Below are 27,427 nucleotides of genomic sequence, written 5' to 3'. Positions count from 1 at the left end.
TGAAATGTAAGGTTTATTTCTGATCTGGTTCAGTCTCTATAACATCATTCATACGAACTAACGTTACGTCTAAAGGTACCTTTTTAAAAACAGCAAAACCTTTCAAAATAAACAGCTCGTTTTTTTTTCTTTTTGTAGAAGTGATAAAACTTGAATAATATGTCGCTTTATATGGTTGATAGGCTGTGTTCATATCATATACCTCATTATTCTTCCACTGGCAGTCAACCACACTTTACCCTTCATACGATTCCCGGAATGAACTGTCACAGCTTAATGTACACACGTTTCTTGCTCATCGCGTTCCCCAAGTGTTTTGCATAGAAAAAATATCGAAGGAATTGTTGCATGATCAGAGCTTGACACATCTTTGACGGACTGAAAGCCAGTGTAAAGTGTGCAAAGTGCAGAAACGGACAGAATAAGGCAGAGAATTGGGTCTAAAACAGAACATCTACAATATCTATTGCTGTGGTGACATAAGGACGGGGGGGAGACAAAGCGGCATCGAGATAAATGGAAATTAAAAAGAGGTAGAGAGAGAAGAGTGATGAAGGAGAGGGCATTCGTAGAATAATACGAGTGATGGTTAAAGGTTAAAGTTTTAACGCAGGGCACATGTCAGGAAAGGAGAGGGGAGAAAAAAAAGGTTTAATTTTCAGGCCATACTTGCTGTTTAATCATCTGTGGGGGAGAGATAAGATGAGATTATCCTGAAATCTAAATCCTAATGACATTACCACACAGCTCCATTCACCTTTGCTGCATTTCCACGTCAGCGTTTTAAAACTCTTAAACCAAAGACCTCCCTGAGTCTCCAAAAGATCAAAGCTGATCATTCATTTATAGTAATTATTGGAAAAAGTCTGACTCTTCTTCAGCAACATTTCCTGACTTATAGCTCACGTTGATTGTCACTCCTGGCCTTTGGTGATGTTCCTTTTAAGCATTTAAACATTTCTCAGCTACTGGGTCAATGCCGGATCCTTGTCCTTTACTGTTCCTCCTTTTCCTCCAAGCAGCAGTTGGTATTTAAGACTTTCATCTCCTCCATCGCCGCAGCCTCTTCTCCCATTTCAAGCCTTTTCTGACCCACGGCTGCAGCCACGGCCTGTTTGTCCTGCTCGTCCGTGTCTGAGCCTCCAGAATCCTCTGCTTCCTCTGACAAAGAGTACATCCTTCTGGAAATGTCTTCCTCTCCTGATGCGGCGTCACTGCCACTCCAGTGATGTTTCTGGAACAGTGGAACAAAGTCTGCGATATCTTTGGGGAAGCTTCTCCTCTGGTTTGACTTTTCGCCGGGGCTCTTGTCTGGGACCAGGGACAGGAGTCCGTTGGGGAGGCCGTTGGAGGCCTCGGGTGGTCTGGGTGAAGCTGCAGAACTGCCCAGCTTCAGGATGGAGGCGGTGATCTTGAATCTGTTGAGTTTGCTTTTTGCCTGGCTGCTCTGAGGACAAGGGGGATTCAGGAGAGCAAGACTGGAGTCCACCGCGCTGCCGCTGGCCTTTGCCGCCTGTAGCGCGGGCTTCCCCGTCTTCATCATGCCCATCACCTCATATCGAAAACTGGAGATATCTTGTTTCAGCTCCTGAGAAAGAGAGACAAAAAATTTCATTTCACGATTGCTCCCTTCAGTCCTAGTTATTGGTATCTGTGAAGCACTGCATAGAGCGTCAATTAATTGTCACCCAGTCTATATTAAATGGATAAAGAGCGACTCATTAAATAATGATAGAATGATGACACTTTTCTTCTTCTGACAAAACCTACAACAAAGTGAATCGGTCCAGTGTGTAACGCTTATTGCCAGAAATTAAATATCGCATCAATAAGTATGTCTGGAAAAGTGTGTTTTCACAATCTTACTCTAAAATAATTTCTATTTGATTTAGGCAAGGGCCTTGCTTTACATATGTTTCTACAGCAGCCCAAATGGGTCTCATTTCATGATTAAAACAAGATTTCCGATTGTTTAAGCTTCTTAAATGTGGGTATTTTCTTCATTTCTTTGCACTGGATAACAAAGAAATAATTAAAAGTGAAGCATTTTGGTTTGTGGACAAAACAAGACATTTGAGAGCATCGGCATTTCCAGGTTTGATGAACACCAATCAACATTTTATAAGGTTTTCTGATATTTTATTGACCAAACGATTACCCAAGAAAATAATGGACAGATTGATGGATTATGAAAATAATCGTTAGTTGCAGCTCAAGAGTTGAACAGAGAGTCCTCCATTTGTTGCCATCTGCAGTCTCCACCACTAGATGGCACTAATTCTTACAAACTGGACCTGATCTCCAAACCACATCATGAACAATTCAAGAATAACTACTGCTTTACTACTTATTACTATGGGAACACAGTGGAAACACAACACTCTTTTTTAAATTACTGTCACTCAGTTGCCTAGTTACATCTATGTCTACAACATTATGATTCAACATAAGTCATTTTTATGCACCTGGTGACTGTTAGCCAGACTGTTGTTTGAAATTTATGAACCCAATTACATTAGGAGGGAAGAGTTGTAGCTTTGAAATGCTCCAATGTGTTCACCTGCTAACAGTTTGTCCTCACAGTGGGTAAGGTACTAAAAATGGGCATCAAAAGGTGGCTGAAAAATGTGTGATCTATTGTTAAAACACATTCATATTTCCGTGTAGAACGCGAGTTTACCTTGAAGTTCTCTTCAGTCAGCCCTTCCTCTGTCTTGGCATCTCTGATCATGGCAGCCACGTAACGCTTCACCAAGTTCCTCAGCACCTCCTACAACATTTGTACAAAACGGCATAAATTAAAATGACTATTTTATTCAAATTTTACTCAAAGTCAGTCAGGAACACGTTGTTTCCTGCTACAGTAACAATAATGAGAAGCACAACAATAACCCCCTGCAGATGCGGACAAAAAAAAAAAACTGTCCAGAGAATAGTGATGAACAACCCACTGAGTTTTTATGTTAGATCTTTTGTACGAGACTGTATTGACTGACTGGAAATGAGCCTTTACCTGATACTGATGGTTTACTCTCAGATTCTCTGCCGCTCGCCTCTGCACAGTGAGTGAGTGAGATGAAAGGGGAAGAGAAGAACATGTCTTTACCAACCTTTTCTGTCTGTGCGTCTCAAAACTTTTCAAAGCTTTTATTATCTGGAAAAACACAAACCTAATTCCACCAGTTAGGGCTACAAAAAAGGCACTACTTTGAATCGCCTCTCTTTTGAGTAGATCAATCATTGTCTCCATGTAATGTCAATGGAAAATACTGACATTTGAAAAGCAGAGAAAAATCCTTCCTGGAATTAATTAACCACCAAAGTAGTTGCTTAGTCACAGAATCATTGACTCATGGCTGATTGTTTCAGCTCTACCATTACAAAACATATCATACATGGGTTATTTTTCCCCTCCAACCAAACCACTCCTCGCGTTGCACTGCAAAGCTTGTTACTTACTCCGAGAGATCCGAAGCTTTCCGGCCGCTTGGAATTCGTCCTCTTGCACACTTGCCTCTTAATCCAACACATGAGGTACAAGAATGATTTGGGGCTGGGGATGATGTTGAACGGGGCCGGCAGAGTGGCTCCCTCCTCAAAGTAGCTCATCCACAGCTTCGTTCTGGCAAATTTCCACTCGATGTCGGCATGGTCCTGAAATCAAGGTCACGGCACAGGACATGTCATCTCTTACACTGTGCAGCGCGTGTGTGATTGTGTCTGTTCGTTTTCGTGTCTGTGCTCACTGCGATGTGCTGGTAGGAGTTGTTCATCATGGCGATGAGCATGTTCAGGAGGACGACCAGCGAGATGATGTTGTAGGTGCCGAACATGGTGGCGCCGACGAACTCCGTGAACTGGTGGTCCGCGTCCACGTTGGTCACGTACAGGCTGATCAGGCCGAAGATTGACCAGAAGAGAGACTGCAGGGTCTCGAATAACCTGCAGGGAAAACATTTGACATTACATGACATGTCATTTAGCGGACGCTTTTATCCAAAGGTACAATATACCTCCATGAGAATATGAAGGAACATTACAACTAAAAACAACCCTTTGGGGGCTTGAAAATCAGCATTCTCCTGTGAGCATGTGTGGACCTCATGTTGGAATCATAGGAAAAACATTCAAGAGGCCTACTGAACTTTAACATTTGTGGCAAATTTGATTACTAAAACAAAACCAGTTCATCCATTTGTCTTAGTTCATCCTTGAGTGACTGTGAATGTTTGTGCCAAATTGGAAAGAATCCCCTCATGGCGCTCCTGAGTTATCTCATTAACAAGATTGGGACAGACGGATGGAGGGACAGATGGACAGCCAGACAATACACTGCCTCTGGCCATGGCTGCTGCCAGCACAGAGGGATGCAAACATTCCACTACCCATGGGTTTATAATGATCCGTTTCTCTTTGCCACTTAATTTGAACAACACCACACATCTTCTCAACATGTTCAAGCGGGTTTATAATCGCGTGGACTCACGTCGAGAAAGCGTTATTCTGCTCCACACAGCGGATGCCCTTGCATTTCCCCTTCTCATCTGAAGCCTTGGTCTCATAGTAGAAGTACAACTGGTTCAGCCCATTAGCAAAGGCGAGCAAGACCTGCGCAAAAAGCAAATATTTGATCAAATATGCGCGTAATCGCGACAAAATATTTGCCTTCCGCTTTGCGCTCCAGCTTCACGTGCAAACATCGCGCGGGTTTACCAAACAGTAGATGAAGAGGAACTTGAGGATGTCCAGCAGCATTCGCCCAAGAGAGATCTGCAGTGGCCCCAGATGAGAGTTGGCGGTGAAGAGCGAGATCAGACGCAGGGAACTGAAAATGTTAGCGATGGCGAACACTGCCTCAGCGACAAGCGTTGGGTGCCACATTTCCCACTGGTTTCTTGGTTTACTGCCGCTGTACTGAACAGAGAAGGCAGACAAAATGAGAACACACCGCACCGGATAATTCGACCGCCATTCAGAGATCACTGGTTACCCTTGTGTAGGCTACAATCTTGAGGGAGATGGTGGCCAGGTATAACGAATTCATGACAAAGTCCATGAGGTTCCACCAGTCATGGACATAGTCTTGGAAACCACCGTCCCACATTTGCTTGATTTCTGCCCAGATGAATCCTAGAAACAGACAGGGATTGGTTTTCATCCTCTGCCAAAACAGTGTTCAGCAGAATAATAGGTCTTTTGTTATTCCGGGCATCGTTTACTGTATCGACACATTTAAGGTGAGTGGGAGATGGAGATGAGCGCTGAAACTCCCCAGACTGAGTCATCACTTTGACAGATCAGATCTCTGCATTGGTTGTTTTATTTGCACAAATAAATGCCTTTGCACTCCAGACACAGTTTTGTTGTCTTGCCATACCAATATGTACCTTCAGGCAATGTGTATGCCTGGTTGTTAGGGTTAGGGTTAACCCTAAACCTAACCCTAAACCCCCAGGCATAACCCTCTCTTGTTGAGTTGGGCTGTATCATTTTTTCTGCTTGTCATTGCAAGACGTTGACTCCACCTTTTTGGTCCGTATGATTTATTCTCTTAATTGTGTTGAGCCAATTGTGTGGCCTTTGTCACTTTGTCAATTTGCGAAGGTCACAAGTGTCCCAAAGTAGAGGTCAGTCAGAGGTCAGGGAAGAGATAATAGCCATGGGTGGGTTTGCAAACAGTAATGTTACCATCTCCACGCTGAAATTAGACTTGTCCAGTCAGATTCAGGTGTGAAGAAAGTGTCGTTAAAATTCACATTTGTAACTTTCCCATCACACACAGTGGGAGTTTTTGGCTTAGTATCCGTGCACAAATCTTTTCTCAAAGCATCTTTGTGCAAACTCACCCCTCATTTGTTCAGTCTCACATTTAACATTAATTTGTCAGGCAGGCTTATTTTCTAAAGGTTTACTTACAACCGACAGCATTAATTAGCATTTTGTGAAAGTAAAAAATATAATAAAGTCCATTTTTAAAATTGCTACAGCTCTGTTTGCACGTCTGATTTGTCTTCTTCATAGCAAGGTCACTTGAGACTCCTGAGTACCATTTAAAATAAATCAATTCACGGCAAAACAGTGATGAATCGCGCGATCCCGTAAGAAGCCAAGCTTAGCAAACTGACACTAAATTATCTTCCTTGACCTTGGTGTCATTTCCATGCACTTTACTCACCCAGAACCCAGGGCAGGATCATCCACTCCACCGTCGTTGGTGCAGGGCCCTGCCTGTTCTGCCGGTCCTGCTCCGTGGTGACGATGTGCTGGGAGGCGAGGAGCAGCAGGAACAGGAACGTCAGGTATGACGACGTGTGGCAGATGAACTTGATGAAGGGCTTACGGATGAAGAGGCCGCAGCGGCTCTTCGGGGCGATGAGGTAGCTGAGGGCAAACACGGGGAAGAGGAGGCCGATGAAGACACAGGTAAAGAACTTCCCCGCCCAGTGTCGCCGTCTCCAGCCGGGGAACTCGTCATACCACCGGGACGCCAACAGCTGCTGGCAGTTTGGCTGAGCAACAAACTAGAAAAGAAAATATAAAAGAAGAAAGTGTTACCTGTTGTGGGCAATTTTTGCTGCTGATGTTGTTATTATTCTGCTTTTCTTTTGTTTTTGTGAACAGAAATTATGCAACGATGCTTATTTTGCTACATTCTTCATCTGACAATGGGCTCTGTCAAGCAAAACTATCAGACCTGACTGAGGGAACGTTTGTGTGTATACAGTGGTAGTGCAGCTGCTGAATGACCAGATTTTTTGTGTAGTAGAACTCACATTTCTTTCCTTCCTCAAGATCTAAACACCGCTTGCTCTGAGAAACACAGAGCGAGTGCGAGTTTGATTTCTATCTAACATTTACACACTGGAGTTTAACTCCTGGAGATTCAAATAAATGACTGAAGAGAAGCTTTGATAGACAATTTAGATAATAGACAAATAGATAATGTAAGGCATGACTGCAGTGTGTGAGCCTGAGGCTATGTAGTAGTTCAATAATATAATTCAACGCTCTGATTACGTGCAAGAATTAGCATCAGTGGTAAATTCCAGGTCCGATCATCCAAACAGAAAAACTGGCTGATTATTTATTTATTTTAATCAAGGTTACGACAGACTTGTGACCTGCTATGCGGCCGTACGTGCTGGTGTACACCATGGCTCTGTCTTCCTCCTGTCTCGTTCTAATGTACATCAAACCCATGGACAACTGCCCAGTCAGGGAGGCGTCAGAGGAGCGAAACAGAAAATGGGGCATGAACTGACTTGTGGTGATAATGTAGATCTGTGTTACACTGCTGTAATAATGCATAAAACATTTATACACGTCATTTTGGCAGAGTGATATCAGAGTCAAAGTGTTGACCGGCTCCAGAGGGTGCCGAATCAAAAAACTCCTCAGCCGTGTTACCATGGGAACCAGAGATCTCTATGTGCATCCAGGACCGGAGCAGAATGGCTCATATCTCCATATGGATGAGTGGAGAAGAAGAGAACACCTTCCTTTCCCTTCCAGAGAGAATTACGATAATAGGGACGATGAATGAAAAGGACTTTGGCTCTTTGTGTCGGGATGGTGGATTAAGAATAAAGAGGAAAGGAATTAAGAGAGAACTCCTGCTGATTTTCTCCTTTCATTTCACCACTTTGTGTTTAGAGATAAAACAGCAAACCTCAATAAGTGGCATCGGAAGTTTGAAGCAGAACAGTCGGTACAGGTTTAGTCTTACTCTGAAGGACATTGTCCTTTAAGGTATAAAAACAGTGGACACTACAACAAAGGCATTTTAAAAGCCTTTTCAGAACATTATGTCAAACTAATGACAGTAAAGAAAGGGTACAAGCTGCCTAATGTTTTACCTTAATCAGTGCGGCACATTAAAAACACACAGTGATGCTAGTGAGGTCACAAATTAATACATTATGAAGTATAAATCCCTGCAAATTCTAAACGGATGAACTGCTTCATAGCTTTTTATTCACGATTTAGTAATAATAATAATAATAATTTAAAAAAAAACGATCGCAAAATCTATTCATTTTTGGCCGAGAAAATAAAATGCTTTCATTGTAAACACAACATGCAGTGTTGTGCTTTTTAGACGCCATAAAAGGTTGGAATGAGCGTTACAAATATTTCAGCATTTTCCAAGAAGGTGAAGCTTCACATACCGAGGAAAAGGAAACCTACAGAGCAACTGCTGTTTCCTTTTTCGACCCAATGTCTTCTCCAGATGCTCCACTTTTTATCCCACAGTCCAAAAATACCACACTCTTATTATTATTATTGACCTCATGGCCCACAAACAGTAATCACAGCCAACCACGGGGTACAGCACACGCTCTGGGAATCACTGTTTTCGAGGATAAATTGCCTGGCTCAAGTCTTTATCTTCCCGCTCATCATATAAATTCCCATTTGAAAACCTCTGCCCAAACATGCCCCCGACGCAGCACTTGTTATGCATCCTCCCTTTTGTCTTTGACACAAATTACAAGTCACTTCTACTCAGCAGTAGTTAAGTGACTTGTTCCCACAGTGTGGAAACAAATCGTTCCAGGTCTCAAGTCCATTTGTAAAAGTGTTTCTCACCTTTTCTTTGGCTGCGAAAAAAAAGTGAGACCAAACGTTTTACCAAAATAAAAGTCTACCCTCACTCACACACATACCACTAACATCCCAATACATTAAGCTGTTCTTTTTTTGTAAAAATATTTACTTACTACTACTTACTACTTAATTTCAAATTAACAACAATAAAAGCTAATAATAGCCAATACATTTACAGATTTTTTTTCGAAGTGATTTTTACTAGCTATGTTACACTATCTGAGGTCCTTTTTTAAAAACTTTCTTTAATTTTTGAATTTCTTACAATTCCTTTTTAACTCACACTTGATTTATCTTACTTATTATTTTTTACTCATTCATTATGTATACAAGTGGTGATTTTTCCTTGTTTGACCTCTTAAAGATTTTAATCTTATTTCATTTTATTTCCCTTTACCTCTTTTAACACTTTTAATCGCCTTTAAATGTGTTGCTGTTACATGTGACGTGAATCTGCCGCTGTGTACGCAAAGTGTTCTATGAATAAAACCGCGTGGTCTTGATTTTTATCTGCACATCATTTCAGTTTCTGAGACTATAAGAGTTTACCATGCATGCGTTCAAGAATTGGCCGCCAATCTATAGAAAAGAAAGTGTATATAGTGAATTAATCTATTGTCTACACTGCAAATCATGAGGGAAGTGTGAGGGAGAGTAAAGCAGCAAATCATGCAGAAAAACTTTCACACTCACATTCACAACCACGATCAATTCAGATCCCACTCTCTGTCTGCCTGTCTGTCACCTTTCATGTTGACGGAGTTAACGTGACATCACAAAATCAGACGTATGAAAACAGGAGCGCTGGTGCTGAAAATGTCTATTTTCAAAGTGCAACCTCTAAACATATTCTTCCATCAACACTGCCTGAGGTTTAACTGCGGTCGTAAATGGCATCAGTTATTATTTTAGTGATTTAAATACAAGTAAACTTGTGAATGCATATTTAATACACTGAGCTGGGAATGAATGGCGTTGTTTAAGAAATCTACACTGGTGAACACTGGAGACTCACTTATGGAGACAGATATTGGCTGCAAATGCAGAAACCACTGAGGTGCTAATGGTCTTTCATGACCTAACACTTACTCATGCTAGGCCGATTCCATCTCCGTTTAAATGAAATATTTTTACTGCAGTTTTTATGTGATATCACAAGGGGGCAACGTCAAACTACAGCATGTAAAACTGATCGTTTCCCGGGGCGCCTGTAATAATTTAAAATACTAAAGAGACAGTCTGGGTTTTTTTTTTTTATTGTCAGTGAAATGAGGGTAATCCACTGTTAAACCCTCAGGATGATAAAGGGGCTAAACTGCACATGATGCTACTGATCATATTTATCTGATTTGACCTCCCACTGCATCAAAAGCAGCGACCGCTCTGTTAGCTAAGCTCTTCAGACGCTCAGGCCTGTGGAGATTTCGCCTCAGACCATTTTAAATTGCCTTTATAAACCCTGAGAGCACAGCAGCCGCCAAACTGGAACACACATGCAGATGAAAGGATGAAGACAGAAACACCAACAGGCATGTGCATCCCAGCCACCCACCCACTCTCACACACACACACGTATACACACAGGTTTGCACGGCTTTTCTTCTTCAGACACTGCGTTGACTTGCATTCAGCGATGACCTTAAGCAGTTCCTGGGACCAGGTTTTGGTCTCCATGAGGACTGATAAGACCAGTGTCTAAAAGAGGTACGCACACATACACCGTCCTGCGGTGTTCAACGGAGGGTCACAAACAGGTTTCTACATGACTCACTGGAACACTCGATCAATAGCCATGACCTTAACACACACACACACACACATGCACACACGAATAGAAGTGGAGAAACAAATTACAGCTTTAGTGTTTGTCTGCGATTCTGAAGGAAGAGATGAGAGGCGATCACACCATGTGCTGAACATAACAACCACTTCACTTTGCAAAAAAATACATTAGCCTTTCCAGACCATCAAAGCGCCCACTTAACCATCAGCCACACGGGGAGTAAAAACCTTGTCTAGTTTAAAGATCATCTGTCACATCTGCACAAAGCAATCTGTGTAACTACCTCAGTGTGTGTGTGTGTGTGTCAATTTGCACAGAACAGATTTCCCTCTATTCTGCGGGGAATACATGAAACAGTGTTGCAGTGTTAAAACATGTCCAAAGCAAATTCTCATTTAAAAGTAACAAATACTAGTACTTCTACTACTACTACTACTACTAATAATAATAATATATTGTATTTATTGGGGCATTTCAAAACACTCAAGGACACCTCAGAGTTAACCCTTTAACACCAAGCTCGGCGCAGACACAGAATTTGCATGACCGTAATTACGCGACGGTTTGTGCTGTTTCTGAGTTGCACGTCAAAGCCAACATGTGGACATTACGGTAATTTCACTCGCACGGTCGCAGAAATCTTTGTCGCTGGAGAGGAGAGCGTTGGGGAAAACATAAAATATAAACGCAACACTTTTGTTTTTTGCTCCCTTTTTTCACGAGCTGAACTCGAGCATCGAAAACGTTTTCTATATACACAAAAATCACCATTTTGTGTGGTGATTTTGTGTATCAAGAAAATGTTTTAGAGCTTTGAGTTCAGCTGGGAGCAAAAACAAAAGTGTTGCATTGGTATTTTTGTTCAGTGCACTTTCCATTATTTTGGCCTGTTTTTGGACATTGAGACCAAAACTCAAACAAACGTCATTTGAAATATGATAAACCTCTTTTCCCCTTCATTTTAAATTGTTAATACACTATTTTAACATGCAGTAAATTGTAAATAACTGCCAGATAGTGACAGTTATTATGGAAAAATGGGTAAAGTACCTACTCACAGGGTATTTTCTGCCCCTTTTATGGTTAAAATACGCAAAAAAACAAACATTTTGAGGCTTAGGTGTTCAAGTGAAGATGTCAGTTTAAACAGACATATAGCAACTCTACAGTCAAAGAATTTCAATGCAGAATAATACGTCACACATTCCATGTTCTCGCTCTCCAAGTCAAATCAAATCAGTGAACTGTAGGACAATCCCACGAATAAACCAGCAATAACCTGCAATAACACCTTTATATAACCCAACATTTATATAAAATCCTATTTCACTCCACTGCCCTCTTTGCTTAATAACTAAAATCAATGAATGCAGAGAGATTATTATTTAACTCTTTTCAAAAAAAAAAACCCATCAACCTCTTCTCTAACTAGTCAAATTAGCTGAGTTGGACATTTATCATTTGGAAAGGGCAGCTGGGTGGATTGTTACCCGCATCACGGGACACTGTCCTCCATCAAAGTCCGCAGGCGATCGATGGGTGTTATAGATGCAGCAGAGGGGCATGCTGGGACATCAGCTGTATAATTTAAACACTCCCGGGGAGATGAGATGTGCTGCGGGGACAGTGGTGGCAATGGCGGAGGGATGTTTGTTTGATGTTTCAAGATCAACATTATTCACAAGAGCAGAAAAGGCTGAGTGACAACGTGTTCACCTGCTCTTTAATAACTCAAAAAACCTGTCACGGCAGGTGTGAGGAGGGGATTGAAAAACGGGAGGAAGGAGAAGACAGACTTAAGTCATTCCTTCTCGGACAGACAGTCAGCTCTCACTGCAGAAAAAAGTCTCCTGAGACAAAAGTGACTGCTCTCTCATTTAGTCATACAATAGCACTTCAACCCCGATAGAGCATGAAATAAAGGATATGTGATTTATTTCTGAAACACTTTTCTTTGTGTCTCGTTACAGATTTTCAATACATTATTCAGCTCACTAAACACACCATTTGAGTCTGATTAAAGGACACGACAGAACAACCTCGGGATGACACTAAACAATTGTCCTTCAAGTGTTATATCAACCAACTTGATTTTATTAAAACCAGTGCCGTACCCACTGAATATGTGCCAATTTTTCTATGACACAACAACAGTGTGTAAAGGCCAGACACACGCCCCTTGCATTCATAGACAGATGAAAGATCACTATTTTACGTTACTCTCCGATATCGGAATTCAAGCTTATCTGTGGAAGGTGCCAAAGCAAATGCAGATAAAATCCTGCCTGGCAACAAGAGAGGAAATCCTGACACAAATCTAAACATTGTTAAACAGATCAATAAGTGCTGAGCTTGCAGTTGCAAAGGAAAAGCCAAAACAAAAAACTTTCCTCGCCAAGCAACACACAAAAAATGTAGCCTGGGGCAACAACAAACTGTATAGTAGCTAAAGTAGTAAACAATACAGACAGAAAAAAAGAGTAGTAAATGTTTCAGTAAAGAAAAAAAAACAATATTAAAACAGAATTAAACAAAAAACAATTCATTCCATTCCTGAAATGTTGTTATTATAAAATGAAAACTGAAGACACCCTGAATCGTGACAACTACAAAAAACACGCTGTATGACAGAGCACACAATCAGCGACAAAATTAGCAATTAATTGAGAATTTGTGCAGAAAAGTCGCTGGAGCTGAAAGAGCAGACTATTTAAAACTCCATTAAAAGCAGAAGAAATGGGAGAGTTGGAATCTGCTGTAGATACGACAGCAAAAAACAGCATAAGAATAATAATGATCATAATAATGATAAAGAAAACAATGTTTAAATGCTAATGTTTGTATTAAGAACAGCTGATTGCATTAGTCAAAAGCAATGACAATCCTGTGAAAAAAGATTCGATAAAAAGAGACAAATATAGAGAACTGCAGTGACGCCATGACCAGAAACTCCCCAACAAGACCCGACGCCATTACCTCGCTATCAAAAGAGTCTCCTCGTAAAAGGAGACAGCGGTGGGGGGAAATTATTGGCTGCGTTTGTTTTGCGGCGCCTGAGGTGCTTTGAAAGCAAACCTGCAGGATGTGCTGTCACAGTAGCAAACAAGCCAGAGCGAGAGCAGATGTTTGACGACATCTAAATCTACTTGTGACTCACATTCTGTTCCTGCCCATTCACCAAACTTCCATAGTGCAGGGACACAAAGAAAGAAGAGGCGTCATGCTCACTCCTACGGGTCAATGAGCTGAACCACAAATGATTTAAAATCTACCTCTTTTTGGTGGTACTTGATAGCCAGTTTGAGTCTCGCCAGGTCGTTGTTGCTTTCCTCCTCCAATATGTTGGTGTCGTCTCTGTAGTTGAGGATCATCTCCAGCTCTCTGGAGCTGCGCGTCTGGTCCAGAAGGTCCTTGGCGAACTGCTTGCACTGCTGTGACAGCTCCTCGTACTCGGATTTAAACTCGTTCTCCACCTAAAAAAAAAGAAAAAGAAAAAAGACACAGAGCACAGGAATCCCTAAACAGCAAGAAGAACCTGGCAGCTGAGACATAAACCATTACATCAAGGAGAATCTCAGAGTGCAGGTTTGTCTTAAAAGCAATGTTCCTAAATCAAATGTCAGCTTGGAACTGTTTTGTGCCAAGAACAGTTTCAAAGCTTTTTACAAACCCACCAGAGTTATTTTTCATGCCTTCTATATAAAATCTGAATAAAACTTTTTGCAACTAATGTCAAGTTAGACCTAAAACTGTGTGAAAATCCTGACTTTGTGCCCCCCTCACCTTGCTGAGCTCCTGCAGCTCCCAGCTGAGCCTGAACGCGGTGAGGAACGGGTCCTCGCTGGAGAGCGCGATCAGCGAGGGACTCGACAGCGCCTTGTAAATGTTGAGGCGAGAGCGCGAGTGCCGCAGACTGTCCACGTCCGAGCTGGACACGCACTCCACACAGTTGCAGCGCACCTGCGACATCAAACACAGCACGAGCACATTTTGGACGATAAGCCTTTAGTACATCCTCTGAATAGTGTTGACTGTTAAGCAATTAAGCGTCTTATAAAGTACGACACATTCATCCCCTGAACAGTTGTTGACATTTTGGTGACACAGCGTTTTCAGGCCGCAACGAAATACAACACACAAAACCAATTATGGTTTACCGACCTCATGTGGCTGCGGCACAGAAACACCTTTCTGCACCAGAAGCTTGATAATTTCATAGTTGTTGGTGTGGGCAGCGAGAATGATGGGAGTGATGTCAGGGGTGAAGTCAGAGAACTGCTTGTCCAATAAGATTGGAGGAACCTGTGAGAGCAGAGGAGCAAAGAAAAGCTTGAATCACATGTACTTTGCACTCAATGAAGCCCTCGACGCACAACGTCTGACCTCGGTATCGTGCTGTAAATATTGCCAATTTACACTCGTCTGAGTGTTCTTTCGCTACACTCTGAGCCCCCGAAAAGGTCTCCGCTCACTTCAGAATGCAGCTCAAAGAGCTTTACGACGACTTTAAATGGAAGACCGCAAGAGCTCAGGAAACATTTGTGCAGGTTTGGGAGAGAAAACAGATCAAAAACCAGAGGGGGAAAAAAAAATCTAATCAAAGTTGCAGACAAAATCCAGACCTCGGTGAACAGGTGTCAGTGTAGGAAAAATATTGAACACATTTCAGTTGGAATCATTATCCTCAGAACGAAGCTCCTTCCACTTGATCCTCTTATCACCTCCTCCAGCTCGTCCCTTTAACTCATCCCATGTCTTTCAGAGGCAACACGTGGCTGCAGGCGGCCGAGGAATGAGCTTAACGTTTTTATTTTTTGAATTGAAAGCACGAGAGACGAGAAAGACGGGACGGTCAAAGAAGGATAACTCGCTTGTGAAATGATGGTATTTTAGGATTTAGAATCATGTTTAAAATGGGTTAAAAATGTATAAAGCATGTCAAATGTGCGCAAATGTGTGTATTTGATCTGTGTATGTATAGTTGTATCCGTAGCTGTCAAAACCGTAGGTGTTTCATGTTTCTTGGTGAGTTTGCCACTGAGCTAAAAGCTGGATTTTTTATGGGTGCTTGAATTTTAATGATGTGTTTTCAAGGTTTAAAAAGTAGCCTAATTGGGTTTTCGATTAAATATCTGAAAAAGCTTAAAAATAATGACTGCACTGACTCTAATTTACTGATAGATAGACGGTCTAAACATGAGCTCCACTTGGACCTCATGTGTTTGTGTAAGTGTGGCTATGATAAAAACTTGATTTTGGTTGTTTGTAGTGTAATAATATCTCTTTTCTATTGTCATAAAAGGAGTACAATAATCATTCTGTGTATGTATGACTTCATATAGCTTTACCACAGCTGTAAGGTGCTGGAAAAGTGTGACTCTTGACCTTGAAAGTGCAAAACTGTGTTTCTTTTCTAACACATTGCTAATTTACTGAATATTTGGCATGCTAGATGGAGGCGTAAAATAGTGCAGGTCAAAATGAAAACTGCTCTGCCTGGACCTCCCTTGTGTGTGTATTTGTGACTATTATAAAACACAGTTTCGGTTGTTTAAAGTATAGTATAATCCATTTTATTGTGATTAAAACAGTGGGATAATATGTTTTAAGTATGTATACATGCATATGGATTTACCACAGCTGTAAGGTGCTGGAAAAATGGATGTTGAAAGTTGATCCAAATAAAAAAATCATATGAAATCCTTTGGGAACATGAGGCTCTTGTAGCGTGTGCACTTTGGGAGAGTAGAGATGTCAGATAAGTCTGTTTTATCCTCACCCACAGGTGAGGTCTAATCAGACAAAAAAAAAAAAAACACTGGTGTGGGTGGACTATAGGTGTGAAAGAGAAGGAACTCTCCGAAGCTGCACAATCAGGGAAGCTGAGAAAATAGACTCTAAAGGTTGAAGGATAGTAGCTGTGCAACAGATCCCGTAGAGAATTTGAAAAAAAAAATGGTAGTCTTGGCTTTGTAGGGGAAAATACACAAACTTTCGGTTTATTTCAGGGAAACATTCCTTGAAAACGTAAAGTAGGACCAATTCTCCAGAGATCACCTGCAGTATATACTGTATATATGTACACGATTGTCTGGTCATCGATGGAATTTCTTGTACTTTCTTCAGATGTTCAAGTCTGAACCAAAAAGTGGACTGACTGGCGGTCTGTATTCTGGTTATATTTCTTCCATATATAGCACAGCCTTCTTGAAGCATGCAGATATACACTTAATGGCGGAAATACCACTTGAAAATCTCGGGGCGAGAGCAGCGTCGCCGCGACAAATTGAAAGGTAATGCAAAGATAATACATTCTCCCCCATTTCCAGGGGCGTAACATAACCAATATTTTCAAGCAGATTGCCCTATTTCTTGGCCCCATGTTCCGAGCTGATCTCAAACTTTTATTAAATACTATTCATGTACACACACACACACATATATAATATAAGTTTTTTCTTTCTTTGTCTTCTTTTAAAGGTCTTGTTTAACCCTTGTGTTCATCCGGGATTTGGCATGCGCACTTCTCATCACCGTAACTCCTAGACGGTTTGTGATATCTAGAAAAGGATCTCAACTGTGATTGGCACAGCACCCCGTGTGACCCTCATGTGGAGGATAGAGTGGTAGAAGATGGATTGATGGATACCGGAAAGCAGAGAAATAGAGCTTTGCCCTCAGGACTTCCACGGAACGACACGATTCACCATTGTGACGTCGGCTTCTCAGTACTGTCATTCCTAAACGGTTTAATAACTGCCAGATATTAAAAGTGAAAGTTGTCTTGGAAGAAGTAGCAGAAAGGGGCAGAAGCACACACTCATTGAACGTTTTTTGACAATAATACAGCCATAAAATCACTATAAATCCAGGCAGCCTGATTATCTTGATGGTTAAAGGTGAGTTACAGCCACGCTGGCAGAATGTAGCCCCGCCTCTCTAGAGTTCCTGGTAATCTGAAAAGTCCCTGGTCACGAGTAGGTTTTCCTGTCAGTGAAAGTTTGGGGTCGAGGGAAGGTTTTTTTCCCCCAGGTAATTTCTGTGGAAACATGATGAGGTTTTTCAAAATCTTGGAGAAAGTTCCTTCGGTGGAAAAGCAGCAAGAGAGCCCAGGTTGAAAAATGTCCTTTTCAAGAGTTAGTCTGTTGCATAAAAACCATGGCAATGTAAAAGATGCATGTCAGCATGTGGGCAGAGATAGTTACATCATTCCAAAACAGACTCGTCTCTTTGTGCATGTGAGAGCGGCTTTAATGAGAACAAGCTGTGCCATCGATACGTGGACAACTCATTCATTTTATCTGACGCGCAAAATGCCCAAACATCACAAGTGACAGTTCGAGCCGCCGCTCGTTCTAAAAACGACTCGCTTCAGAGTCGTCTGTTATGGCTACAAACAGAAATAGAATCAGCGAGGCTCTCTCGCGAACAAAATGCCTGAGCAATTGTTATCAAGGACCCTGATTCATTTTCTCCAAAATGTTTCATCATCTATTTACCGCAGCACAAAGTCATTTCATCATGTGGACATTAGTTCCTACTCCCCGAGGCACCGCAGTGCTGCAGGAACAAAAAAGAAAACGTGTCAGAGAGCAGAGTGGGAGCGTTGTCGTATTTTGCAGAGGGGGGGGGGGGGGGGGGCGATCTAATAAGCTATATGCTCTGTTCTCCGTGTGGGAGGAGGAGGGGCATCAAATGGTCGACATCAAACGGCCTCGGCCTATTGCCCAAGCATGGAGCATGAGTGGTACATGGCTGGTAGATATGGAGAAAACGAAATTGTGTCCCTCTGCATGTCTGCTCTGATGCTCGATTCACAACGAGGCATCCGCCACCGGCATGTTGATTAAATATACAACATTAGCATCTGCTGCGGGTGAGACTTCCGCAGTGTTTGCTATTGCTTTTGTTTTCACTGTGCCACCATTTTAAAGCCTCCCCACTGGTTTTACATCAAACACATCTGGATGAAGCAGCGATAAAATGTGACAGCGAAGCCAGTTTTTTTGTTGTTGTTTTTTTTTTGAATGACACTGCGAAAAAAGATAAGTACCGAATCCTTGTGGGTTCACTGCAGACGTGATAATGCCTGTTTATGCTCTGCAGCGTTACACGTGGGAGGACGAGGGATTCCCTTACATAACTATCCTTATGTAGGTTGCACAGTAACCTAAAACCAACATGGAAAATATGGACTATGAAGAACACAGAAAGGAGAAGAAGGAGGAAACACAAACGCAGCCACAGTCTATTTCTAATTAAGAAAAACTGAGCTCCAGTGTTTGTGCCGGATGCATATCTAGACTCTGCAGATAATGCATTAAGCGACTCACAAATGCCAGCACTCCTGGGTGGAAAACAAATAATCCACTACAGTTGCAAGATTCCTACAAACACATCATTCAGGCAGCTGGAGAAATAGAAAAAAAAAAAGTAACACACACTGTTCGAGCGAAATGGAACTCATTAAAATAGAACACACTTTTCCCTGGCAGCTTTTTAATACGATCATTGAGCTTCTCTTGGGGAGACTCGGTAACACTGGACTGAGCTATTCTCACGATATCCCCATGTGATGGGGAAAGGCACTATCTTAGGACATGAAAGTAAAGAGGCTAATTTTGGTCCCTTTCACATTTAACAAACTATCTCTTGTGCTTTTTCCGTCTTTGTTCCATCATCCACTTCATTTTTATCGAAGCCTAAATGCACAAAAGGACACGACGCGAGCGGCGTTTAACACCATCTTCCCCCCCAAAAAAAACATGAGCGCATTACTGTTGATAGGCAGAAAAGAGGATGAGCACGTGTTCCAGCGTGTGCACAGAGCATGTGTGGCAGGAGAAAGTAGATGCAAAGAGAACTCTCCTTGAAGGGAACGCAATCAGTGCAAAGAGCGCCAATTTGAAAACAACAAATGAGACTATTTGTTTTCAATTCCAGTAATTAAAGCAATATAACAAGCACCTCTAGAGGGGTTTGTTTGTGAAATTCATCTACTACACGAGGGCCGCAGGGCTGCTGGTGCCAATCTCAGCTGACATGTGGCGAAAGGTGGGGTACACACTGGACAACATATAGAGACATGTGGGAGGAAACCGGACAACTCCCGCTCTGATTGGACACTTGAGTCATCGATACCACCTCTCTTTTTGTCTGTGTCATCTACAATTGCAGGGATGGAAGTTCATGCATTTGAGTATGAACTATAATAATATAAACACACATTCTCATTTGTTAACAGGGCCGCTGAAATGAAGACATGCCGTACACAGTGTGAACTGAGCCTAAAATAGGTTAAATAATGTAATATTTATGTTTTCCATGTGTGGTTGTTTGCTGACTTACAATTTCAGTCTACGGAAGTGTTTTCCCGATGTGTTCGGAGGCCAAGAAACATGTTGTTGTGATCGGCAAAATTTCATCACGCCTTTGAGCTGAAGGGAACATTTGTGCCAATTGTGAAATTCCTTCGAGACCGCCTCGGATTGACAAGATTGGGACAGCTGGACGGGCGGACAAGCTGAAGACATAATAGTGCCTCTGGCCACTGCTGTCACTGGTGTGGAAGCACAACAATATATGGGGTTTATTGGTGGCGTCTGTACTGCACCGTGTTTGTCAAAACAAAAAAAAAGTTAAACCGGTGCTAAAAAAACACGCTGATGCCATTTGGTTGTGTGGAAAAAGTGAAAGACATATCTGTCCTCAGACGGATGCCCCACAGCCTCATGAATAAAGCACTCCTAAATTGAAAGTACCTCCATTCCCCTCCGCTGCCTCCTCACCTGCATTCCACCGCTGGGTTTCTTGTGGTTGAGCAGCAGCTCCACAGCTCCCACCACTTCCTTGCGGATCGCGTGCAGCAGGGCATCGCCGACATAGACGCCGAAGCTCAGCAGGAGTTCTATAATTTCAAGGTTCTCGTTCTCTATGGCAATCAGCAGAGCGGTGCGGCCCAGAGGGTCGATGCAGTTGATGTTGATCTTGAAGTAGATCTCCGCTTCCTGGGGAAAATAAGGTCATGATTTTTTAAGACCCACAACAACAACATTACTGAGATCTGACAGAGCAACTCAGAGAGACAGTTTAGAGCTAAAACAACAACGGTGATGGCGATGCAACCAATTTCAGGTCAGAGTGAGCGCTGCTGCGTATGAAACGGAGATGGCGCTGGGCAGAATCTGTACCCAATTATGTCCCTTGAGTAATTGTCAACTGAGCCTGACGACCTCACGCTGGAAAATTAAATAAATCTGCATGAGTACTGCCCAATTTTCCCCATTTCTACTTGAGGCTGCCACTGACATGCACCTGAATATTCAACTAATCTCTCTCAAATGGATCTGATTCGGAGGAGGCGGCAGCGTGCGTAAAATCACTGGGACAATATCTGGTGTGGTTGCTTGGATTCTGATTACATTGTTTTATTTAATGGCCCGTTATAGAGAAACAATTAAGCATTTTCATATGGAAATTTGAGACAAAGCAATTAGCACATTGCAAGGCTGCAATTTAGTTGTTGTTTTTTTGATTGTTCTATAGTCTAGGCAAGGCAAGTTTATTTGTATAGCACTATTCATACTCAGGGCTACTCAATGCGCTAAGGGCATAGAAATACATTAAGGAAATCACAGGACATTAAAATGACATTAATCAACATTAAAAATGAAAATAGTCATTGAAATCACGAGAGATAAAAGTGTGATTTACCGATACATAGTGCATTGAAAAGACAAGAATGGATTGATAACTAAGAGAAAAAGCTGCAGTAAATAATAATAATGTTTTCAGGCCTGATTTAAATGAGGACTTAACAGTCTGAGCAGACCTCAGGTGTTCAGGACGTTTGTTCCACAGGTGAGGAGCAGAATAACCGAACGCTGCTTCACTTTGTTTGGTTCTGCATCTGGGAAACACACGGTAATCCTGTCCCTGATGATCTTAGGGCTCTGAATGCTTCATAGGGAACTAATAAGTCTTGGGAAGTATTTTGGTCCAAGACCATTCAGTGCTTTGAAGACCAAGAGTAAGATGAAATCTATCCTTTGACTCACGGGAAGCTTGTGATCTGAGGACCGGTGTGATGTGGTCCAGGATGTTGGAGACAATTTATAATTTAAAGTTTTTAAGTCGTGGCATCTTTGAGATATTTTGGCATACACCAAAAAAAAAGCCTCCTTAAATTGTGATTGTGTCAGGAATCAGGAATAGACAACTGTGATGTATTATTTAAGGCAGTGATCATTATCGCCGTCCATCTTCATATCGACAAACTAATTCAGTCCCCAAGTGTCATCAGTCATTGTCACAGCACATCATCCTTTTTTTTTACATTTTAGGCACCCAAAGTGCACCGTGTTGTGTGTCCGCTAAAGGACCGACCCTTATCAAGGTCAATAAAAGTACCAGATGTTTCTGAAAATGAAGAGAACGAGAATCGACGCGGCTGCACATGGAGCCAATAAATCTCCTAATCCTTTTTAAATCAAAGCAATTAGATTAAGGATTTAATATCCATCCATAATTTAGTGTTTCAGTGGCTGCATTCATTCCTCCACTCACCAATCAAATGATCCATTTTCCATATTATAGTCGCTCTCTCTCACACACAAACACACTGTCGTACATACACACCTCCAGGGCGTGTTTGACACTGGCATAGTCGCCCTTCTCCACAGCTCCGAGATAGGCTTTCTCCAAAGGCGACAGCTCCGACTCGGCCCGCACAATTCTTAGTGGGATGCGGTCCCGATACGAGGAGCTGTCAGTGCGCCGATAGTAAAGCTGTGACATCTCCCCGGGCTTCAGCTCACCAGCACAGTGCTCACACTGCTGCAGCTGCTGCCAGGCACGGGGACTTCACACTGGAGGGGACAGAGATAATGGCATTATACGAGGGAAGGAGGCACCTGTTGTTGTTAGTGGTGACTTTTACAAAGAAACAAAAGCAGAAGAGGCAGAAGTGGTATAATTACACAGACACAGATTAAAAACGTAGGGATAATATCAGGTCATTAACTTTAATGTAACACTGTAAAACTGTTTACTGGTCTTAATTTGTATAAAAATATCAGCGAGAACCAGGTAACACTTCACAATAAAATACAGCAACAACATGTAAAAAATAATATCATGGTAATCATGTTTAATTTCTAATATAGTTTCAGCTTGGTAATAACAGTGGTAATATAAGGAGATGTGACAATAATGCCACATTATTTCCAGGTAATAGCTGTAACATCCTGTTTTATTTTTTGAAATAATTACCATTGCCTCTCATCTCAGTGTCCACTTCCTGTCAAGTTTCCCTCCTCTGTGATTACATGATGTGTGTCACCTGTCGATCGTTATCCCTCCACCTGTGTATTTAGCCTGCGTGTTTCCCGTGTCTGTTGCCAGTCCACGTCCAGTGTTTGTTCAGCCTGATAATAGCTTAATAAAATGTGTACGATATTATAATAAGTATACATATTTTTATGGATCCCATTTGATAATTACCGTGTTAAAAAGTAGTATTTCCCTCTGTTATTACCACAGTATTACATAGTGGTTGCAACAGAAATAAGATGAGATTAACATAATACTTCCATATTACAAAATGATAGTGAGAACGCTGGATGCAATCCTGCCTCCAATCCCCAAGTGTCCACCCACAGCACAAGTGAGTCCACCATCATGATGTTACTACACTAACATACTGTACATGACCTTGGAGCATTTATTGCGCTATAAAGAGAAAAGCTGAACGCTCAAATCTCTTACACCAACGAGCTGTCTTGATATACGATGGCAGCATCACTGGATAATTATAATTCTCGACTGTCTTAATCTATTTGGCTAATGCCATTAGTGATGCTCCATAATTGATTGACAGCACTTGACTTTGTGGTTGCTCGGTGACAGGAATATTCTTCTCGCATTTCTGGGATACAAACGAACCAACAGGATGTAAGAGGTTGACAATCGCCACCGAAACAATCTACTTAAAAAAGAAATTGCTTGGTTGCTTCAAGACCCATTGAGGACGCCCTTTAAAAGCGCAAGACAAGTGAGGACAAGCTAACAAGAGGACAAGAAGAGGGGGACGAGTAAAAGATGTGTTTAATAAAAACAAAACAAAATAAAGTGGAAAAGTTCAAGTGGTTCGCGTCTAATGTTCCCATCGATCTCCTACCACTGTCTCAGGAGAACTCATTACTGCTGTGTATCTCGATACGATAAACGAGCGCGTTAATAGACTCATGGCAGCCCAGTTAGTTTACGAACAAGAAGAAAGAAGAAGGAAAAACTGCTAATCTCTATGAGAGGCGGATAGAATCTTCTAAATCGCCCTAATTAGCACGTAATATCTTGTTAATTTAAAAGATGAAGTGTGAAAACATGTTTTAAAGTGGTTTTTTTTTTGTGCTTGGGGCAAGCACAGAGTTTTTGCTTACCGCTTCAACATCAAACATAACAGCCCATGAACCCACATTCATTTCGGGTAGAGTTCGGGCTTTAGGACCCGCGCGGGCCGTGTTGGGTGGGGTTGTAATTTTCAGGCCTCTATTTACGACAGTGGGAGGAAGTTGGAGAACCCACAGAGAACCCGCATACACATGAGGACTACATGCAAACTCCACACAAAAAGGCCCTCAGTCAAACTGGGATCCAAACCGATGACCTTCTTGCTGTGAGGCAACAATACAAGCGCTCATTTTTGCAATAATTCAGCAAACTGGCTTCAGCAGCTACTTCACTTTTAACTGACAGATTTGAAAGTTGTAGCAAAAATGGTTTCCTCTAAGTTCATGATTGCATGTGGTTTATTTCTTTGTTATCTTTGGAAATTAGCTGTATACTTTGTGGACTTTACTTTGAAATAAATCCTGCCACTGAATAACATGTGTAAACATCATCCACTCTGCAGCGAAAGAACCATGTATGGACTTTTTTGTGAGTTTTTTAAATGCACACCCCACCAACGCCAGTTAAAGGTCAGGATCAGGACTTTGAAGTGTTGTTGCATGAGGTAGTGACATGTAGTCTGCACCGCCTGAGCTGTGCGTGGCCCCTGTTGCCCTCCGCTCTGCCTCCCTCTGCTCATTGTCACTGAAAACATGGCTGCCAACAAAGACACACGGGAAAAAAACCCAACTGATTTTAGCCAATTAAGAAAATACTTGCATCATAAAATGTACAACTGATTACATATTACTTTTGTGACCTAAAGTTGACACTTGCTGTTTCACACCAAATTCCATACAGAAAATGATGCTTTATAGCTCAAGGATGACAAGTGGGCTGCCGGTCTCCTGCTGCCTCATTTGGTTAAGTTCATGTCACTTAGTGCATCTCGACAAAGGCTTTCAAACACTGAAGTCGCAGAATAACACAGTTAAACTGACTGATGGAAGCAGCAGTGGATCAACGACTTCTGTGTGCTGTGATGTAAAATAGATGATTTTTTTCAATGGAGTTTGGTGTGAGGAAGAAGCAGTCTGAAGCTACACTTAAGATGATAGATTTTATGAGTTGGGTCTTTTGTTTAGAGGCTAAAATCGTTTTTTTTTTCTGGTGTGGTCAAGCATCTGAATTTGAATTCAATCTATTTAATTTGGGGTTTTTGTGTCGTGCGTAGCAGTTAAAATCCCCCCCACAGTTACTTCAGTTTCACCGTCGGGCTTGTCTAAGTGGCAGAGAAATAAATATTATACTTGTTGGACACAAGCAATCAGGTCACACCAGGGCCGGCTCTTGGCATAGGCGATATAGGCGGTCGCCTAGAGCGCCATCTGCTGGAGGGGCGCCCCTCCAGCAAAAAAAAAAAAAAAAAAAAAAAAAAAATTTTTTTTTTTTCAATGAAAACAAATTTTCATTGTTTTAAATTTTTTAAACAATGAAAATAAAAATGATTTTCTATTCCCAGTCGCCCTCATTTGTGTGTTCTCTCTTGAAAATAATAAATATTAACAAATGAATAAACAATGTTCCTAAAATGTGGTGCTGCTGAATCACATGACGGGTGACCTCAGGGTCAGAGCAGGGATCAGAGGTCAGGTCACAGACAGGTGAAGCTTTTGTTATTAACGACATGAAAAGGCCGTCCAAGCCCTCGGGAGCGCCCCAACACACACACGGGGGGGGGGCACCGGAGAGCAATCTCGCCTAGGGCACCAAATTAGGTAGAGCCGGCCCTGGGTCACACCACATACTTTATGGCTTTATATGGGAAACCTCGCCACAGCCTTAGTAGACTTGTTTTTGTTTCTCTGTTCTTATAGTATTGTGTAATAATCACCTTTAAATCCACACCGGGTTAATTGATGGTTGCTAATTTGGAAGCAGAAACAACAGCATTAAAGGATGTGTGGTGTGTCTGCTGATACTGAAACACAAGGGTGCGGGGTGATTTTGAGGAGAGGAGCTCCAGCATCACACATGTTCTGTGGCAGTAAATAGGTCTAATCTGTCTTTTATTTTGAAAGTTGGATACCCTTCATATGTGAGCTCTGCTGCTCTGCTGTTAGGGAACAGCCTGCCCTGCACTGTGCTTATACCCAGAGAGGAAAAAAAAAACAGTCATAAAATTGTCAGTAGTCACTCATGAACAGACAACAGGTCTGTGTAAATTGGCAGCAGCAGCGCCATGTGTGGTGAACGTCGCCTGCGTAAACTCACAGGTGAGCAATTTGGACATGTTTATCTCTGTGTTTGTGGGCGAGAAATGCAGCAGGGAGCCGCGTGGATAAAAATAAAAATGCTTAGAGGAGATACAAGAGGAGTCCTCTCTTTACCTCTACAAACTGAGGGACCCCGTTACATCATTTATGTATCCATCTATGCGCACCACTCATCGGGGCCATTAAAACGAAAGAAATGTGAATTTTCAAGTACAATGGAGCAGAAAACTAACCTTTGGGATGTTGGACATTGGAACTTCGCTCAGGGAGATCGGTGTTGCTCTTCCTTTAGAACATATCCAGAGAGCACAGGAGGACTAATGCCATATAAGAGGATTTAAACTTCTTGAATGTGGCATCCGCCAGATGTGGAAACTGCAGTGGTTCTGCACAAGGACTCTGCGCGTTAATGTTGCGTTTTGTCCTCTTGGTTTTTAGTCTGAATCCCCTCTTCTCGTCATTGTTTGGACTTTGCAGTTTTCATCTTGTAGATCCACAGTGGACTAGTTGTGATCACGACTTCCATCAGGTCACATTTGGATAGGAGGAAAAAACGCAGACCAGCGCACACTATATTCAGCTCACCGCACAACAAAATCCAAGAGGTGAAGATCAGCAGCGAAGTTTCCTTTGCTGGATCACTCCGGATCCGTTCCGCGGCTGCACTGCACGTACAGTTGTTTTTTTTCCCCCTGCGTGTATTTCCGCCAATGTCCGACTTATCCACCTGTTGGGGGGGAGACTGAGCGAGAAGCGGTGCCTGCGGGAATAAACGCAGAGCAGCCAGATGCCTGGCAGCAGGCGGTCTGCGGCGCGCTGCTGCTGCTGTTGCTGCTGCTGCTGCTGCAGATTGGTCGTGCGCATTTGGAGACGCATTGGACGCCGTGGCACTGCAAGAGGAGGAACAGGCGTCTAAACAAAATAACTCGGCCAGACATTTTCAAACAGAGAAATAGCGCAAAACATATTCTATTCCGTTTTAATAACAATGTCGTTATACTGCACAATTTGCACTGCAGACCAATTAAGTTATTAAAAAAACAATATCTGTCTCTTTCTCAATATCTGTATTTGTTCTTTATCATACACATTTAAGTAAGACAGTAAGGTCATTGTGCAAGCAACCTCTATACTCATTTAGAAAGAAAAGAAGAAATAGACAATAAAATAATGCATTATATTTGTACACGTTTTGTGCACTGAACAGAGCAACTTTATCAGGATTAAATCATGACCTCTGTGTTAAGACCCTTATTTGAGATAACTCAATATGAACACAACTCTCTCTCTCTCTGGTTTGCTGTTGATGTTGTAAATTCTTCCTAATGGTGTGTAATGCTGCTGAATATCCACTGACATGTTTATATAGTCT

The 27,427-nt window shown here is 42.0% G+C and overlaps 1 protein-coding gene across 1 annotated transcript; it reads right to left on the bottom strand.

Moving 5' to 3' along the window:
- trpc4a (transient receptor potential cation channel, subfamily C, member 4a) lies at nt 1-27,427 on the bottom strand. The gene is made up of 15 exons (XM_058626910.1): nt 26,289-27,427; nt 22,028-22,257; nt 20,179-20,397; nt 14,552-14,692; nt 14,174-14,350; nt 13,663-13,863; nt 6,176-6,521; nt 4,991-5,130; nt 4,714-4,914; nt 4,487-4,608; nt 3,747-3,942; nt 3,460-3,654; nt 3,014-3,055; nt 2,681-2,770; nt 1-1,588 (listed from the first exon to the last, which is right to left on the bottom strand). The coding sequence occupies exons 2-15, from the start codon at nt 22,184-22,186 to the stop codon at nt 995-997; spliced, it is 2,823 nt and encodes a 940-aa protein (XP_058482893.1). The 5' UTR covers nt 22,187-22,257; nt 26,289-27,427; the 3' UTR covers nt 1-994.

The sequence above is a fragment of the Solea solea genome, chromosome 4 (assembly GCF_958295425.1).
Source record: "Solea solea chromosome 4, fSolSol10.1, whole genome shotgun sequence".
Classification (NCBI taxonomy): domain Eukaryota; kingdom Metazoa; phylum Chordata; class Actinopteri; order Pleuronectiformes; family Soleidae; genus Solea; species Solea solea.
This window is presented reverse-complemented; position numbering and strand designations above follow the sequence as displayed.

What these genes read in the sequence shown, in the direction of transcription:
- trpc4a (XM_058626910.1), bottom strand. Translation starts at nt 22,186, where the DNA reads ATGTCACAGCTTTACTATCGGCGCACTGACAGCTCCTCGTATCGGGAC. An exon ending in AAAGCTTCGGATCTCTCGGA is followed by an intron (nt 3,056 to 3,459) that starts GTAAGTAACAAG and finishes CTCACTGTGCAG; the next exon opens with AGGCGAGCGGCAGAGAATCT. An exon ending in TGACTGAAGAGAACTTCAAG is followed by an intron (nt 1,589 to 2,680) that starts GTAAACTCGCGT and finishes TCTCTTTCTCAG; the next exon opens with GAGCTGAAACAAGATATCTC.